This window comes from Propithecus coquereli, unplaced genomic scaffold (assembly GCF_000956105.1).
Source record: "Propithecus coquereli isolate 6110/MARCELLA unplaced genomic scaffold, Pcoq_1.0 Scaffold126, whole genome shotgun sequence".
In the NCBI taxonomy this organism is placed as follows: Eukaryota; Metazoa; Chordata; class Mammalia; order Primates; family Indriidae; genus Propithecus; species Propithecus coquereli.
The window spans coordinates 1,883,689-1,900,565 of record NW_012136747.1 but is presented as its reverse complement, the minus strand read 5'-3'; the positions used below and the strand labels follow the sequence as shown (position 1 = coordinate 1,900,565).

The window sequence follows — 16,877 nt, the reverse complement described above, 5'->3', positions numbered from 1 at the left end:
GAAGTATTTAAATACGCTGTGATGCACGTCACTTTCAAGCGACTTCATCTTTGTCAGTGCACAAAATGGCGCCCTACAGCCTACTGGTGACCCGGCTGCAGGTGAGCGAGTTCAGGGCCAGGGGTCATGGCGGCGGGGTGCCTCCTACTGTGCCTGCTGCTGTGGGCGAGGCAAGGCGGGCCCGACCGCGGGCCAACTTTTCATTTACCTGTCCTAGTTGGCGGGCCCAGCACCCGCGCCCTCTCCTCTGGTGCCCTAGGTCAAGGCGTCCCCGGCACAGTCAGCTCTCCGTGTCCCTAGTCAACGAGAAGCATGGGCCCCAGCAGCCGTGGCCAGGTGAAGAGCGAAGGCACCTCCTTCTCTTTTTTGAGGTCCGCACTCCCCGCTCCCATAGGGTGTCTGTTTGTTCCTCAAGGTGAGGACAAGGTGATTGGGGGGCGCGGTCGTTGTTGAGCCTCCTAGGCTCAGTGCTTGAAGGCCTCACTTCCCATCTCTCAGCAACAGAGGCTTGCCAGCCACGTGCAGCCAGATTGCCAGGCCTGGAGTCTGGAGAAGAAACTAGTGCCCCTTACCACCTTTTGAGGACCAAGAATGTCAAGGGGGAGGGGTCTTCCAGGCCCCTGCGTAGTATATAATAATAGTGTTAGTAATCGTCTCTCACCTTTGCACAAGATTTCAGGACTTTTTTAATTCCTCATAATATCTTTGACTCATATAATCATCAGGTGAGATAGGAGTGGCATGATTTTTCTCTTTTAATGGCTGATAAACCTGCTAGAAAGTAAATGAAAGCTCTACCTCTCAGAGTGTTGCTGAAGTGCTGTGGCCTGAGCATCGGTCCCACCACCCCTCTGTTCTCCTTGTTCATGTCAGCCTGCCCTGACAGAACTTTCTGAGCCCAGAGTATGATCATTTGTGTTTGTGAGAGTACAGAACGGAGTATTTTGAACTCACAGTTACTTTTCAAATACGCACTAGATGGGAGGATAAGGAGACTCAACAGTTTGACCTTGACTTTCCTGTTATGAGCCATGTAGAAAGCTATGACTGCCAGATGGTTTTTTCACTCCTAACTTGAAAACCCTAGGAAGGTGTTATACTCAAAGGTTCAATGTCAAATGCGTATTTTGTTAATAAAAAACAAAGCAAGTGTCTGTAACACAGTTCCCTGTCAACTTTTTATGATTAACTTTGTCAATCTTCTTTTGATCAAGTGGCACAACTTTGATTATAGGATTAAAAAAGAAGTTGTTATGTGTTATACTCTCGGGAAGCATTGTGTTACTTAAAGTTATTTTTTATCACATTGCTTAAATTTAAACCATATAGCTTGGTGTAAAACTATCATTTATCTGAAGATAGTTTTGATGTAAATTCTGAGCAAAGGCAATGGATTTGCATGTAATTGTCTCTTTAAGTTTTTTGATTCTCTAGGTTAATTATGTAGAAATAGTTGTTTCTTCCTGATCCTGCTGTCCCGAGATTTAATGGAATCAGGCAAGATCATTTGGTAAGAAGAATGGTTATGGGCCTGGTCGCAGTAGCTCACGCCTGTAATCCTAGCACTCTGGAAGGCTGAGGCGGGGAGAATTGCTTGAGCTCAGGAGTTCAAGACCAGCCTGAGCAAGACGGAGACCCCGTCTCTACTAAAAATACAAAAAAATTAACCGGGCGAGGAGGCTGAGGCAGGAGGATTGCTTGAGCAGGAGTTTGAGGTTGCAGTGAGCTAGGATGACGCCACGGCACTCTAGCCCGGGCAACAGACTGAGACTATGTCTCAAAAAAAAAAAAAAAAAGAAGAATGGTTATGGATTTATTGAGCTTGGAAGAGAGGAATAATATCACAGCATTTTTAAGCTGAAAAGGATCTTGGAAACTGTGAGTGTTAGACTGGTGTAAAGAGAGATCTGGGTTGTGGTTCATGCTCTGTCCTGATCCTGTGACCTTGAGCAAGTTACTTCCTGAATCCATCATCTGTCAGTTGGGGATAATTTTCATTGAACAGATGTTTATTGAGTACTTGGGTTGTTGTAAAGTGATGAACAAATAGAATTTGTTTCGAACCTCGTTTTTTATGAATGGAGAATCCAAGATCTTGAGAGCCTATGTGACTTCCAGAAGCAGGACCAGGATTGAAATCCAGGTCTCCTTGTTTGTTAGTTCAGCTAAGATGAATGAACAGTATTATGCACTTAGCATAATATCACACTACCTACCAATAGCCATGCTGTCTCAAGTAATGACCAACTAACACTGTCCTCTGAGAACCTTGGAAATTTACCTCTTTTGTGTTTAGATAGATTTGAGAAGTGATGGTTACTACCTTAATAGTTATGTTTACAAAACCCTATCCCTGTAGTCAATTCATTCCTTCATCATTCACCACATATTTACTGAGCACCCACTGCTTGCTCTAGATACATTGATAAGCAAAGAAGACAATCCCTGTTCTCATGGAGCTCCCATTATATTCTAATGTACCTTACTGCAGAGGGCTTTGGAGATCTTTCTCTGCCAAAATACAGTATTTTTCTTCTGCCCTTGGCTGGACCAGAGATGAAGGTAGATAATAGAATGATGGGTACTACTATTACCGCTAAGAGTAGCTAACATTCACCTTATAGTGTGCCAGTAATTTCACGTGACTCTGTGAGATAAGGCAGACGTGTTAGCACTGTTTTTTAGATGAAGAACAGGATTAGAGAGGGAACATAGTGTAATGGTTATGATCATGGACTCTGGCATCAGCCTGTCTGGGTATTATAAAATAGTTGCAAAGTATTTAGAACCCTGCCCAGTACCTAGTGTTATATAATTGTTAAATAAGATAAATTTGCCAACAGCTTTATCTAACTAGTTGTTAGCAGATGTGACTTCAGTCTGTACACTTCTGATTCCAAAGCCTGAAGGCTTAGCAGCTGGCGCTGTCCTGCTTCCTTTTGGCATCAAGACTCAGCCTGTGAATCAGGGCAACACTGATGCTCGATAACTTGAGAACAGTGCTGATTTGAAAGTGTGCTGTTGTTTGACAGTACCTGCTACCAGGTAGTAAGATTAGAAACAGTGAAGAAAATGGGTGAGATTTTTGAAAAGCCACATTTACTCTCTGGTTTTTAATGTTTATTTTTGTGCGTATGACGATGGATGGTACGTAATGGGTTGGGCACTTGCGAGTGTGGTTTGTCAGGCCTTTGGTTTTGCCTTGAGATACTGGAATGCTGAGGTTTCATGTGACCTTGGGGAAGTGCATGTAAATATGGGATGTCAGTTAACTACAAAGAAGTCTGACATACTTGGCAGAAGTTCTCTATTTAAGTGCCATATTTAAAAAAAATTTTGGTTTGAATTGTGAAATAGGTTATTCTGGTCGCATGGTCACTGTGATACCTTCCCAGGTGTCAGCTGTTGAGTAAGACTCCCCGTCTCTACAAAAAATAGAAAAAATTATACAGGTATGATGGTGCGCTCCTGTAGTCCCAGCTACTGGGGAGGCCGAGGCAGGAGGATCGCTTGAACCCAGAAGTTTCAGGTTGCAATGAACTTTGATGACGCCACTGCACTCTACCCAGGGCAACAGAGCGAGACTCTGTCTCAAAAAAAAAAAAAATAGTGGAGCTTATATTGTAGTCCTGGGGAAAATAAAAAGAAAATTGTAGCTACTGAGTGCTATGAGGAAGATAAAATAGGATAGGGAGGTAGAGAGAGTGTGGGTGGCTTTAACTGGAGTGGCTCTGGAAGACCTCAGAGGAGTTTGAACTGAGACTTTGATGATAAGAAGGCAGCTATTCAGCATTTTAGGAGAAGAGACTTCATGTAGAAAGAGCACGTGCAAAGCTCCTGAGATCGATATGAGCTTAGTGTGTTGAGACTAAGAACTAAGGCCAATGTGGCTAAGGTGTCACGAGGAGGGCAAGGTCTGAGCAAGAGTGGGGGGCCAGGGTCAGGTGGGCTTTGGTAAGGAGATTGGGTTTTACTCTAAATGTAGTGCAAATGCACGAGAAGGTTTTAAGCCAGGGAGTGACATGATCTGATTTATGCTTGAGAAGGCTGCTGCATGGATGATGTGCCGTGGAAGGTCAAAAGCGGGGGCAGGGTCCCCACTGGACTTGTCCAGGGAGTGGTAAAGGTGTCTGGGACAAGATAATGAGATGTGTTCAGAATCTGGATATATTTTAGAGGCAGAAAGGTTGGATAAAGAATGTGAGAGAGAATAAGCGTGACTCTAGGTTTGGGGCCTCAGTAACTGAGGGCATGGGTGAACTTGAACTCGGTAGTGATGTGTTTGCATAGTACTTGTAAAACTTAGCTGAGGGCAGAAGCTCATTTATAAATTCTTGATCTTTTTATCCAACTCTCCAGTACCTTATTTCACAGGTGAGGAAGCAGATGAGGTTAAGTGTTTTACCCAGGGGCCTTCACTTGAGTGTGAGCATCATGTCTCAAGTGAGCCCTGTTCTGTCTCTCGTCTTACTGTGGTATTTGGTGTGTCTCCAAAAGTGCCATCTGGGAGGTATTTAAGTGTTTGATCTTCAGTGGCCCTAGCTTTCTTTGACATGCCCGGTTTTCCCAGCACCTGGTTTGGAAGGCATTGATGGGCTCTGGGCCTCTAAGCATGAGGAGAGAAGGGACTGCAGGGAGGCTTCTTACAGTCTTTAAAAAGCAGCACGTGGGGAGCGATGGCTTACATTTGTAGTCCCAGCTACTCAGGAGGCTTAGGTGGGAGGGTAGCTCGAGCCCAGGTGTTCAAGGCTGCTGCGAGTTATGATCACACCACTGCACTCTAGCGTGGGCAACAGAATGAGACCCTGTTTCTGAGAAAAATAAGTAAATAACAAAATAAAACAGCACATGGAATATCAGGAACTTAAGGGAGACTTCCTCCACCACTGACTTACCGTGTTGCTTCAGGCAAAGTCTCAACTCTCTGTGGCCCTCAGGTTACACATCTGCAAAATGGAGTAATTAATATAATAGCTATCCTCCAATACAGAGTGGTTCTGAAGGTCTAACAATATTTGAAAAGTTCTTTAAACTCTGTTTAATGCACTATAAAGATGTGAGTATTTTCTGATATTATTTTAGGAATAGGCCTTTTTTAACATTGAGAGTAGAGAGTCTTTTCCCTCAGATTGTTCCAGACGACCCTGTAAAAGCTCACTATTTTAGAGGTCCTGAAAGGCATGGAGAATTCGTATTCTTGGGTTCATTCTGCAAAGCCTAGACTGACTAGAGGAAAGGGCATCAGCGCTGGAGCCAGGTCTGGAACTCCACCTTGCTGTGTGACCCTGGGCAAAAGAGTTAACATTCCAGACCCTCAGTTTCCTCATCTGTAAAATGGGCACAGTGACTTCTGCCTCCCAGGGTAGTTGTGGTATGGTGTGTGTATAAAGTACTTGGGGCAAACTGGTGCAGGATATAGGCATTTGGGGAATGTTAGTCTCTAGCTCCAGCCCCTGCAGATGGCCTGCAGCCTCCATTGCCCCAGCATTTATCCTCGGCTCATGTTTAAAAAAGACCAGTTCTAGAGAAATTGCTTGTTCCTCCCACCATCTCCTAGATAGCAGATAAGTAGTAGCTATTCAAGAAAACCTTTTTGGTACTGCTTTAAGTGAGTTGGGGAAAGGTGGAAATGAATCCGCTGGTTCCCTGGTTTTTATTCTTCAAGTTGAGGGGCAACATTCAGGAAGCAAGCTTTAGAATTACATTTGCAATATTTTCATCATTAAATATGAAAGTCTGGGCCCTTGATGAATTTAGGCCCAGTGAATATTTCTGTTTCACCCTGCAGAGACTGAGACAGCTTCTGGTTGGGAGCTTTAATACTGTGGGCATTTGTGGGAAGTACCAAAGAAGTATCAGGCGTTTCTTTAACACTCACCCCCTCCAACTTCTTCAGTGCCTTGTGGCTGGGCCCCTTCCCCTTCTCCAGGACATTTGTGTTGTTATATGTAAGCATTCCCTGTGTCATGACTGTGGTCACTGAGAGAACTACAGAGCTGATTTAAAACATGGCCCCACCTGTGGAAGAGTTTGTGTGCCTGTAATGAAGAAGTCTTTGAAATAACTTTACTGCATCAGGCTGAAGCAAGGAGTAGGCGGGGGGATTTGCTGGGTGGGGCTAAATACAGACTCCGCCATCCATCCTGGAACACGATGTCATAGTGGCACGTTTGGTCCGCCTGCTGCCCTGGTTATGGTAGAGACACCTGTACAGGTCTGGAGAAACAAAAGAAGCACAGTAATCGCCATATATTGAGCGTGCAGGCCTGCTGTGCCAGCCACAGAACTAGATCTTGTTTTACAAATAATGCCTCATTTGTCCTTCACACCAGCCCTAAGAAGTATGTAATAATAACCTGGTTTCACAGTGATGAAACTGAAGCCCAGAGAGGGTAAATAGCTCACCTGAGGTTATAGCTAGTGTGTAGCAGAGCCAGATTTTGAACGCAGATTTGTTTGATTACAGAACCCAGTCTTTCTACCACTCAGCCAAACTGTTTCCCCAGAGTATTCCCTTGGGGGTAGGAAGTAGAAACTAAATGTCTATAGAGTAGGCTAGATATGGGGGACATAGTTCAGTTGGCTCCATGCCTGTTTGGCTGTGTGTCCCTTTGGGGCTGTGACTGCCTCCTGCTCTAATTACCAGTGAGGCTGTTAGGGGAGAGACTAGAGGTGTGGGTCTCACAGAGGCAGCTTTACTCCTTGACTGAGCTTTGGGTCAGTCTCACAGGCTGCCTGTTGAACTTGCAGAGGATGCCCTTCTCAAGTGTGTTGGTGCAGAGCTGCTGCCAGTGGGGCCAGAGCAGGGCCTGGGATTTGCATGCAGTTCACGGTGTGCCTGGATTCTCTGCTGCTGATGCGGGCAGCAAAAGAGAATTAGGCGGATGAGTGAATCTATCAGTTGATTCCTTAAAGGAGCCCCCTACTGCCTTTGGTGCCCATTTAGAGGCTGTGACTTGGAGAGACATCGCTCCTTGCCCTCTTTCCAAGCCTCTGAAAAGGACTGCATCACTTTTGTTCCTGCCAGTTGCATAGCAACCAAGCTAGCTGATTGCCTGCTGGCAGGAGGGAATTGTTTAGCTTTGAATTCTTAGGAGAGATGCCAGGCATCGCCTACCAGGAGTGGGAGAAAATTGTTAGAAGCCCTGCAGCGGAGTGTGGGAAGATGCTTCTCCTTAGGAGGGTGTTGACTGACATGCATTCCTCTTTGCCTGCTTAGATAGAGCTCACCTGAGCTTCCCTGCCAGGAATGGCTAGGCACTTAGTTGCTAAGAGCTGTGAGCCTGAAGACTGCTGAGGGCCATGGTCAGAACAATCAGAGGTCTGACCCCACCTGAGACCCTGAAGTCATTCTTCTGGTGAAATGGGCTGCCTCATAAGGTAGTGAGCTTCTCACCATTTCACTTCTGAGACGTGCTCTTCTGGTGCTTGGGACCTGCTCTGGGGCTCTGGTCTTTGGTAGCTGGGAAGGGAGAAGTGGAGGGCATAGTGGAAAAACAGCAGCCTTTAATCTTTTCTCCGGTACATGGGCAGGTGATGTATTAGTAGCAGCATCTCATTCTCCCAGGAGAACTGAGTAATAGCAGCTTACATTTATGGAATGCCTGCCAGAACCCCAGCTGCTGAGCTCTATGCTTTTCTTATATTTTTTCCTTACAGAATGCAGGATATTCATAAATGCTCTCTTTCCCTTTGTCCATTCCAGTCCCCAGAGGCAAACACTGATAGGAATTTTGTGTTTATCACTGTAGACTTTTTTCTCTGTGTTTATAAGCCATATATTCTTTCTAATCCTCACAAAATCTCTGCTCTTTTACCCCCATGTTACGGAAGAGCAAACTGAGGCTCAGAAAGGGAAAGAGTCTTATCTGAGGTTCCACAGCTAGGGAAGCTGAGATTCCAAGCCAGACCCCTCCAGCTCTAGAATGGATGCCATTTCTGTGACTTGGCACTTGTCTTGGACTGTTTCCACAAATGCACTCTGACAGTCACTTGCTAAAGCAACTGTCTCAAGAGACCTGGTCTCCTCCCAGAGCCCAGCCTGTTTGGGCAGCTTAGCCACGTCCAGCTCCTCAGCTTGCTCTGACTACTGGTTCCCCAACAGGTAGCACTGGTGGATGCCACACTTGACAGTGTGGATAGAATACTGCCCAAGAATATGTCAGTCCCTTTGGATTGGACTGTCCTCTGGATACAAGTGGTCCCAAGGGAAGGCCTCCATCCTATTGGGAAGAGAGGGTATTATGTTTGACCTTGGCCGAGTCAGGATGGGGTCAGTTTTAAGTGGGTACTCATGTGACATGCCATGGGGCAGGCCTTTTTCCATGTGCCTGGGTTCTGTGAACTGGCACTAATGGCTCACCACGGTCTCTGCCAGAGTACTCACAACTTGAGTTTGAAAGCACAGTGGAGGAGACTTGTGTATAAATCATGGCTCTGCCTTCATCATTTTATCACTGAATATTTCTTGAACTTCGTGAGCAATGTGTCAGACATTGCCCTAGGCTCAGAGTATATTGTGATGACCAGAATAGACAATTTTTCGCCCTCATAGAGCTTATGTTCTAGTGGACTTCCCATTTGAGTCAGTGTCTTCTCATCTAGACAAGGGACGAAATGACCTATAACAATCCAACTTGGCACAGTTGTTGGGAGGGTGACATAAGATAGCCTTTGTCATCTTGCCAGGTGGTTTGACAATTTTCTTTCTTTCCTTTTGGTTTTTTTTTTTTTTTTTGAGATGGGTCTTGTTTTGTTGCCAGGCTGGAGTACAGTGCTACAATCATAGCTCACTGCAACCTTGAATCCAAACTCCTAGGCTCAAGCAATCCTCCTGCCTCAGCCTCCTAAGTAGGTGGGACTACAGGTGTGCGACACCACACTGGGATAATTTTATTTTTTGTTTTTTTTTTTTGAGACAGAGTCTCACTCTGTTGCCCAAGCTAGAGTGCAATGGTGTCATCATAGCCCACTGCAACCTTAAGCTCCTGGCCTCAAACAATGCTCCTGCCTCAGCCTCCTGAGTAGCTGGGACTACAGGTGCACCACCACCAAGCCCAGCTCATTTTTTCTATTTTTGGTAGCGATGGGGTCTTGCTCTTGTTCAGGCAGGTCTCCACTGAACTGATCTGAAGCGATCCTCCCGCCTGTGCCTCCCAGAGTGCTAGGATTAGCATGAGCCATCGCTGCCTGGCCACTCCTAGGGAGTTTTAATAGCTGTTGCCAGTTGTCACTGAAAAGACTTTACTAATATTCTCTGATACTGTGGTCCCCAATCCCTGGCCTGAGGACCATTACCGGTCTGTGACCTGTTAGGAGGGAAGCGTCATCTGTATTTACATCTGCTCCCCATCACTCACATCACTGCCTGAGCTCTGCCTCCTATCTCATCCACCTACACCCATCCATTGTCCATGGAGAAATTGTCTTCCATGAAACTGGTCCCTGGTGCCAAAAAGGTTGGGGACTGCTGCTCTAACACCAAAAATTTAAAGGTACCCTTTTCCCCAAACCTGTACCAACACTTTATGTTGTAAATATTTAAGATTATGCCTATTATTTCTGTATAATAGACAAGAAACATTCATGTTCTTAAAAAAAACTCTGTCTTTATTCTTTTGCTTCTTTAGCAAGCTAATGTGGACTGCAAATTGTAGAAAACAGCATTGGTAATGCTTAGAAAAAATATATTTCTTTAAAATTATTTTTCTTGATTATTCTAAAAATAGTATGTATTACAGTATTGAAGGTTCAAGATGATATAAATAGAGAAAGTTGGGATAGCTACTGTTAACAGCTAGCTGTCTCTTCCATTTTGATTTCTTTCATTCATTCGTGTCTGGATCGGTACTTAGAATTGCCAGGAGACACTTGGAAGATTAAGTATTTGGGCTGTAGAGCCAGGCTGGGTTTTAGTGCTGGTGGTGGTGGTATTACTATCTGTCTGTGCTACCTTGGGTGAGTTACCACCCTTCTCTAGCCCTCAGTTTCCTCCTCTGTTGAGTGGGGTCTCATCACAGTAGGGCTGTTCATCCACAGAAAGTACTTATAATTTGGCATTCAATAAAATATTAAATAAGTGAGTAGGGGCTAGGGAAGGGAGGGAAAAGAAGGGATAGGGAGAGGATGGTTAACAGACACAAAATTATAGCTAGATAGAAGGAATAGGCTCCAGTGTTCTGTAGAACTGTAGGATGACAATAATTAACAACAATTTATTGTATATTTTCAAACAGCTAGAAGAGAGGGTTTTGAATGTTCCCAATACAAAGAAATGATAAGTGTTTGCTGTGGTTGGTATGCTAATTGCCCTGAGTTGGTCATTACACACTGTATACATGTGTCAAAATAACACTCTGTATCCCATAAATATGTACAATTATTACGTGTCAATTAAAAAATAAATATATAAATAAAAACTAAAGACCTCTTCAGGCACAAAGACATTTACCCTTTCTCAGTAAAATACTTGAGGATGTGTTCCCTCAAAACAAAAGAGTGTAACCTAGGAAGAGAAAGCCATGGATTCAAGCTCAACCTTAAAAAAAGGAAAAAAAAGAAAGCCATGGAAACTAAGAATCTAACTCAAGTGAGGGGCAGAGAATTCTCAGGATACTGATGGATGTGAGTTCCAGAGAGGTATTAGACCCTACTGGGGCACGAGAGAGAGGTGGGGGCTCCAGGAGTTGACAGGGCTGTTGGGTTTCCTGACACATTCATCATATGGAGAGTGTTGTAGCTGATGGAAAGTTTGAGAATGAATTTGTGATAAGTACACCAAAAGTGTTGAAGTTTGTTGTCTTTGGGACAGAGGAATGGTGGGATGGGACTCGAATGCTAGGTTCCTTGATAGTGATAATTTTTAACTTTTAATAATACATCAATGTTACTTTGATCAAAATAAAATATTAAAGTAAAAACAAAGTATTAAATATTACTAATAAAGGTTATTATCGTTATCAGTGTTGTCTCTGCTCAGAAACTTCAGCCGTGACACCTGTTCAGTGTGCATACAGTGGGTGCCGTGGTGCCAGGGATTGTGGGGAGGGGTCGATGCAGCTGGACTAGTATTTGGTGCTTCTCTTGGAGTCAATTAGTATCAAGTACCCACTTCATATCTGGGTACCTGGCTCTGGGCCAGGGGGTCTGGTGGAGGGATGGTGGTGGTAAGACGGCCCTGGACGGGCTTCAGAGAGTCTGTAAAATTATGTGTTTTATGTGTTTTCTAAATTTTCTCCATGAAATATGTCCTACTTTTTATAATAGAGGAAAAACCCTAATAAAGTTAATATGAAAAAAGGTCTGCTTGTAGAATTTTACATATTGCATATTTACATAATTGCTATTCTTTTGGAGCTCATTCAAGTTATTTTATACCTCACAGTAACTCAGAATAACATTTATGTCACTTCATTCTTCACATGATACTGCATATATTCTCTTTTTCCAAATGAGGAAACTGGAGTGGAACCTGCTTGGGATCACGGAGCCAGTAAATGGTAGAGTTGGGCTTTGGAGCTAGATTTAAGGTCTTTTCATTGTGCTGCATTGTCTCTCATAAACCAAAGGTTAGAGTTCAAGTTTTTTAGGTAGTGAACCACACCCTCCCTGTCTTGCTGGGTTTCCAGCCTGATCTTCCACCATTTCTTGTTTTGTTTTTTACATCCCACCAACTAGTGATTTGTGGTTCCTGCACACATCACTTCATGATTCTCTATATTCTTATTTTTATTTATCTAATTTTTTTTATTTTTAAAACATTTTTTATAGAGACAAGGTCTTGCCATGTTTCCCAGGCTGGTCTCAAACTCCTGGCCTGAAGCGATCCTTATACCTCAGCCTCCTGAAGTTCTGGGATTACAGGCATGAATCACTGTGCCCAGCTTCTCTATCTTTTTATGTAGTATCTGTGTTCTTTGCCTTGCAAACACTGTTTATCCTTCACAGCCCTGCTCAGGCACTCCCTTCTCCATGCCAGCTTGCCAAGACATCCCAAGCAGAGTTCATTGTTCCCTGTGCTCCACGCCTGCTCTCGTGTGTGTGTATTTCTTTGCAAAGGTTACAGTGGGTTTTTGCATTTATGTGCTGACTTTGGCCAGACTCAGATATATTGGTGTAGGGACTGTCTCACTCTTCTTGGTACCTGTGTCATTGCTTGCCACATAATAGATGCTCAAGAGTTAAAATACAAATGTGCTGCTAGGAAAGAGGTTAGTTACGTGGTAAGCCACCATTAACCTCTTCTAATGCTTTTGCCCTTCTCAAATGCATTATCTACATAGCAGCCACAGTGATTTTTATTTTTAATGCAAATCTGGTCCTGTTATGATCCTGCTTTAACTTTCAGTGGCTTCCTAATAAACAATTAACATGTCCTACTGTCAAACTAACACACACTTACAAGACAAAACCAAGGCCTGATTGGACTGGGAAAGATACAACAAACCACTTTCATATTCAAACAGTTTATTACTTTTCATAGACAGTGAAAGGAAGAATAAGCCACAAATGCAGCTCCTTGGTCCTTTCCCCATACAACAAAAAGGATGCTAATGACTGCACCTCAAATTGTGGAATACCCTATTGTCAAAAGCCAAATCCGGACTACAGCTAAGGAAGTTTATCTTCGGCAGCTCTAGTCTGAGGGGGCCAGAGCCAAAAGCTCCACACCTTATCAGAACCCAGAGGCCAGAAGAAACTGTCCTGACAGCCTCCCAGGAGAGATAGGAGGCGAGTGGGAGAGGCCTCATCCTTCCATGTTGTAAGGGATTACAAGGTGTTCTACCAAGACTCAGATAAGCTGTGGCTCCGAGTTGTTACGGCACTGTTGTGTTGCTTTTCGTCTATACCTACAAGGGCCCTTGTGATACCTGGTTTTTTTTTTATTTAGCCTCATATTCTGCCATTTCCACTGTACTTTGCTTACTTGGCTACAGCCAAGCTGGTTTTCTCTTTCAGATACAAGTGCTTTCTTGCCACAGGGCCCTTGCGCTTGCATTTCATCTTCCAGGTTCCCTGGATTTCTTCCTCTAAGGCCCATTTCATTAGCTTGGCTAATTCCTAGTAATCTTTCGGTTCTCATATTAAACATCACTTTCTTGGAGAAGCTCTTCCCAAATTCTAGATTAGTCTCTCCAGCTTCATGCTGTTACAGCTGCTTGGCTTTTCTTTCATACCACTTCTCTTACATAGTCCCTCGAGTGTTCACTTGATACTCATCTATTCCCCTAAACTGTAAGCCCCTTGAGGGCAGAGACTGTGTCTGTCTTGTTTACCTGTTTAATTCAGGCACCACAGCACAAAGTGTGGGACTGGATACATATTTAATGAATCAGTAACACCTTAGTTTAAATTGGGGATGTAGTGTGGTAGAAAAAGCAATAACTTAAGAATTGGGTGGCTTGAATCCTGCTCCTAACTGCTGTTAACTAGGTATGTGACCTTGGGCATTCGTTTGCTCATCTGTCTAATGAAGAAATTCTTGGTGATCTGGGGTTCTGATAATCTGTGATTCTAGATGAGCCATCTAACTAGCAGAGCTCTGGAGGGATGGGACCAAAGATGAGTACCCAGCTGCCTGCTTGACCTCTCCACTTGGGTGTCAGACCAGTGTCCATCACCAAACCCCTAATCTCACCCCCTTCCCGGCCTGCTCTTCTGTCGCCTTCCCCATTTCAGTTTATAGGTAACTCCAGTCACTCAGGCCCCAAACTGCAGTGATATTCCTGACTCCTCTCACACCCCTTGGCGAATTTATCAGCAAATCCTACTGTTATTACCTTCAGAATATATCCAGACTTGAACCCCTTCTCCCCGCCACCACTGTAACTATGATACAAGTTGCCATCTTCCACTGGGCTAGTGCATTGGCCTCCTATCTGGTCTCTCTGTTTCCACCTGTTCTACTGATGGCAGCCAGAAAGATCCTTCTAAAGGTAAGTCAAGTCATGTAATTCCTGTTCCGCATTCTCCATTGGGTTCTCATCTCAGAGTAGTGAATCTCTCAGAGTAATACAGAATCCTTATTGTATTCCGCAGTGGGACTCCCTGCTACCTCTTGATCTCATCTCTTCCCACTCTCCCCCTTCTTTATTATGCTCCAGCCACACTGGATTCCTTGCTTAAAACATAAATAACTATGCATTTTAACATCTTAACCATTTTTAAGTGCACAGTTCAGTAACATTGAATATATTCATGGTGATGTGCCACCATTACCACTATTCATCTCCAGAATTTTTTTAATTTTGAAAAGCTGAAACTCTGTGCCCCTTAAACACTATCTCCCCATTTCCTCCTTCCCCAGCCCCTGGCAACCACCTATTTTCTGTCTCCATGAATTTGCCTACTCTAAGTATCTCATATAAGTGGAATCATACAGTATTTGTCCTTTTATGACTGGCTTATGTCACTTAGGATAATATACGTTCTCAAGGCTCATCCATGTTGTAGCATATGTCAGAATTTCCTCTTTTTAAGACTGACTGTTCCATTGCCTATATATATGACATTTTGCATATCCAGTCATCCATTAATGGGCACGTGGGTTGCTTCCATTTTAGCTGTTGTGTTTTAGCTGTTGTGAATAATGCTGCTATGAATATGGGTGTACAAATACCTCTGCAAGACCTTTCAGTTCTTTTGGGTATATACTCAAGTGGAATGGCTGCATCATATGGTAATTTCTATTTTTAATTTTTGAGGAATCGCCTTCCTGTTTTCCACAGTGGCTGCATCATCTTACATTCCTACCATAAGTGCACAAGGGTTCCACTTTTTCTACTACCTTGCCAGCACTCTTTCTGGTTTTTTTTTTTGATAGCAGTCATTCTAATGTGTATGAGATGATATCTCATTATAGTCTTGATTTGCATTTGCCTAATGATTTGTGGTGTTGAGCACTTACTGTTGAGTGCTTATTGGCTATTTGTATATCTTCTTGGAGAAATGTCTATTCAAGTCCTTTGCCAGGTTTTTTTTTTTTTTTTTTTAAAGCCAGTCAAATTTAGCAGTGGGGGGTTGAATACCAACTTTAGTGACACTAATGTTAATAAGTTCTGATAACCCACTACCATCGGACCAGCCCTTTTTTTTTTTTTTTTTTTGAGACAGAGTCTCACTCTGTTGTCCAAGCTAGAGTGCCATGGCATCAGCCTAGCTCACAGCAACCTCAAACTCCTGGACACAAGCGATCCTGCTGCCTCAGCCTCCCGAGTGGCTAGGACTACAGGCATGCGCCACCATGCCTAGCTAATTTTTTTCTATATATTTTTAGTTGTCAAGCTAATTTCTTTCTATTGTTTTAGTGGAGACAGGGTCTTGCTCAGGCTGGACCTTTGCCCGTTTTTTAATCAGGTTTTATTTTTGAGGTATAGGAGCCTCTATATATTCTGGATAATCAATCCCTTATCAGGTATGATTTGCAAATATTTTCTTCTGTGAATTGCCTTTTTTTTACTCTGTTGATCGTGTTTCTTGATGCACAAAATTTTTAAATTTTCGTGGAGTCCAATTTGTCTATTTTTTTGTTGTTGCCCATGCCTTTGGTGTCATATCCAAGAAATCACTGCCAAATCCAATGTCATGGAGCTTTTGCCGTGTTTTCTTCTAATAATTTTATAGTTTTAGGTATTACATATATATATTTTTTTAAGAGGGTCTCACTCTATCACCCAGGCTGGAGTGCAGTGGTGCAATTATACCTCCCTCACTGTACCTTCAAACTCCTGGGCTCAAATGTTCCTCCTACCTCAGCCTCCCAAGTAGCTGGGACTACAGGTGTGTACCACCACACCTGGCTAATTTTTTTTTTTTTATTTCAGCATATTATGGGGGTACAGATGTTTAGGTTATGTATGTTGCCCTTGCCACCCCCACCAAGTCCAAGTTTCAAGTGTGTCCATCCCTCGTATGGTGCTCATTGCACTCTTTGTGTAAACATATACCAGTCCCTTCCTCTCCCCTCTCCCTTCCCCTTGAGCAGTCTTCTTGTCTCAGCCTCCCAAAGTGCTTGGATTACAGGTGTGAGCCAATTTTTTTGAATCGAACTTCTCTGAAGTAGTGTTTTTCTAACTGCCTATGTTGTCCTGTTACTGTATCATGAAATTAATGGGGTGCAACTTGCCTTGAAAAAGGTAATATAGTGTTCCGAGTCTAGTGCGTGTTCTGCGACACCGCACAGGATTACATTTTATGTCACATATGCATATTGTGGCTTCCTTGCTTGTGTGTTAATGAACTTGAAGGCTGTGGCTAATCCAGAAGGGGCTGAATTCTGGGGGATGGGGGGGTTTCTTCCTTGATAGAGATAAATCCATTCTGACATTGCTATGCTTTTCCTCCCAGCCTTTGGGTGAATAAGTGGGTTTATTGGAGAGCCTGCTTGCCGAGGAGGAATATTTATAGACTCTCTGAGCTGGAAGGAAATTTGGAGAACATCTAGTCTAGAGGTTACCAGACGTGGCTATGTCAGAGTAACCTAGTAATCTTTCACCAAAGCTCAGGTTCCACCTCAGGCGATCCGATTGAGAGGTCTGGGAGTGGTAGGGCCCAGAGCTGCACTTTTATAAAACCTCCCAGGTGTTTTTGATCCAGTTCTTCCATTTTATAGAAATGGAAAATGAGGCACGAATAAAGGTTAGATTGCTTTCACAAGGCTTCATAGTGACCAAGCTAGGAGGCTGGATCTCTGGACTCCCGGGCCCAGGATGTTCTCTATTGGCCCCTACTGCCTCCTGTCATGTGGGGTATTTCACTGTCCACCGAACCACACACAGGGAAGTGACCCATGGGGCAGGCACACCCTGGCTGTTGGGCTCTCTGAGTGTGGTGCTCTCACTCTAAGGTTGGATTGAAAATTGGATTGTTTTTTTTTTTTT

General features: G+C 43.7%; 1 protein-coding gene across 1 annotated transcript in view; it reads left to right on the top strand.

Moving 5' to 3' along the window:
• The first annotated feature begins 20 nt into the window (after positions 1-20).
• Positions 21-16,877, top strand: part of ACO2 (aconitase 2, mitochondrial) — a 46,863-nt gene continuing 30,006 nt past the window's right edge. Inside the window, exon 1 of the mRNA XM_012638108.1 lies at positions 21-101. Coding sequence (XP_012493562.1) covers positions 66-101 — 36 coding nt within the window. The 5' untranslated portion in view covers positions 21-65. The remainder of the gene's footprint in view (positions 102-16,877) is intronic.